This window comes from Orycteropus afer, unplaced genomic scaffold, assembly GCF_000298275.1.
Source record: "Orycteropus afer afer isolate SDZICR_OR568_19922 unplaced genomic scaffold, OryAfe1.0 scaffold00018, whole genome shotgun sequence".
Lineage (NCBI taxonomy): Eukaryota > Metazoa > Chordata > Mammalia > Tubulidentata > Orycteropodidae > Orycteropus > Orycteropus afer.
The window spans coordinates 5,456,064-5,457,565 of NW_006921605.1; the positions used below are offsets into that span (position 1 = coordinate 5,456,064).

The following is a 1,502-nucleotide window of genomic DNA, read 5'->3' on the forward strand; positions in this document are numbered from 1 at the left end:
GTTCCCCCACCCCCAGCTTGTACGATGCCCTCCTGTGTCCTGATGCCCTCACGTCCTGTGGGAACACTCACGTATCTCAGCAGGGCCTCCTCGCCGAGGGCGCGAACCAAGCCCTTGGTGTCCATTTGCCCCAGCCGGAGCACGTAAAGGGGCCGCCCGTCTGCAGAGGGGAAGGAAACAGATGGTCAGCAACAAGGCTACTAAGAACCTTCAGAAGGAAACATGCCCTTGTAGATTCTAGACGAGCCCAAAGCTCTCTCCTGCTCTCAGAAGCAGCAACTGGGGTTGCCAGAAATGGGGTCCCCACATTTTCCAATTGTAAAGGAAAGAAGAGTTCACTGAGAGGCCGCTCAGCTGGGTCCTGGAGAGTGAATGCAGGGGTGATGGGGGCGGGGGCCTGGTGAGCCTCTGGGGGAGGGGAGTCAAGACCCGGGGCGAATACAGGGGTGAGGAGGGGGGTAAGAGGGACCCCCTGGGGCCTAGAGCACTGGCCAGGGATGCGAGTCAGGGCCTGGAGAGCTAATAAAAGCTACAGCTGACCTGGGAAGACACCCGAGACAAAGCCAGAGACAGACAGTGGGGACTGCCCAGGCCTGAAGCGCCTGCTCCCAGCTGGGAGGGAAGGGGTCCTACGGTAAGCCTGCAGGCCTGTCCCCAGAGTCTGTGGTCCATTCTGTCCACTAGCAAGTTCTGAATCGGGAAAGGGGAGCGCGCTTGGACAGGGTGGGGCCTCGTGCAGGGCACTACGTGCGCAGGAGCCAGCCACACCGTCCTTCGGATTTCTCACTGATGCCCTGCCTTGTACGAAGCCGTTTGCTTTCCTCACTCCCCAAAGCACAACTGCAGCTCCCCACTGTTCGTATGTGGGAAGCCTGGCTGATGCTCATGTAGACACCTCGGGGCTCGAGTCCTTGACAAACCCCTTCTCCAGCACTGCCCTGCTGGAAAGACTCCATCCTCACACACGTCAGACCAGACAAGCTTTGAATAGTTCAAAGCAAGCATCCTCTCCCCGAGACGGGCAACGTGGGCCCCTGTGAGAGAACCTAACACAGGCCTTGCTGGGCTGCTCTCTGGGGTAGGCCCAGGTGTGTCCCAAGTGTGGCACTGGCCACCGTGACTTAGGACAGAGAGAGAAAGAAGAAGATCCACCACCAACTTGGTTCAGGAACGGTGAGGGGCACGATGCGCTCACGGGGCCCCCCTTGTTCTCATGGAGGAAGGTCTCCAAGTGTCCTCCTGACCCGCTGAGGGAGCGTGTTGGGCGCCCAGCCTACCTCTGTCGTGGTGGTGCCAGCCCCCTGCGTAGTAGTCCTGAAGGACCTGCGGAGGGCTCCACGTGTCCAGGAGGTAGTCGACCTGGTGCTGCTTCCGCCAGGTCAAAGACTGGCACATGACCTCCCGGGCCTTGTCGATGTTGAAGTCCCGAGCGCGTAGGAACCGAAGAATGTGCTCGTCTTTGGGGATCTGTTCAAAGAGACCATTCCCTAAGCGCCATGGAG

At 59.7% G+C, this 1,502-nt stretch overlaps 1 protein-coding gene across 1 annotated transcript in view; it reads right to left on the bottom strand.

Moving 5' to 3' along the window:
- The window catches only part of SEC14L1 (SEC14 like lipid binding 1), an 84,524-nt gene that overhangs the window by 13,116 nt on the left and 69,906 nt on the right, over positions 1-1,502 (bottom strand). Inside the window, exons 4-5 of the mRNA XM_007959845.1 lie at positions 1,278-1,467; positions 72-160 (exon numbers count right to left, since the gene is read on the bottom strand). Of these exons, the coding sequence (XP_007958036.1) occupies positions 72-160; positions 1,278-1,467 (279 nt within the window). The remainder of the gene's footprint in view (positions 1-71; positions 161-1,277; positions 1,468-1,502) is intronic.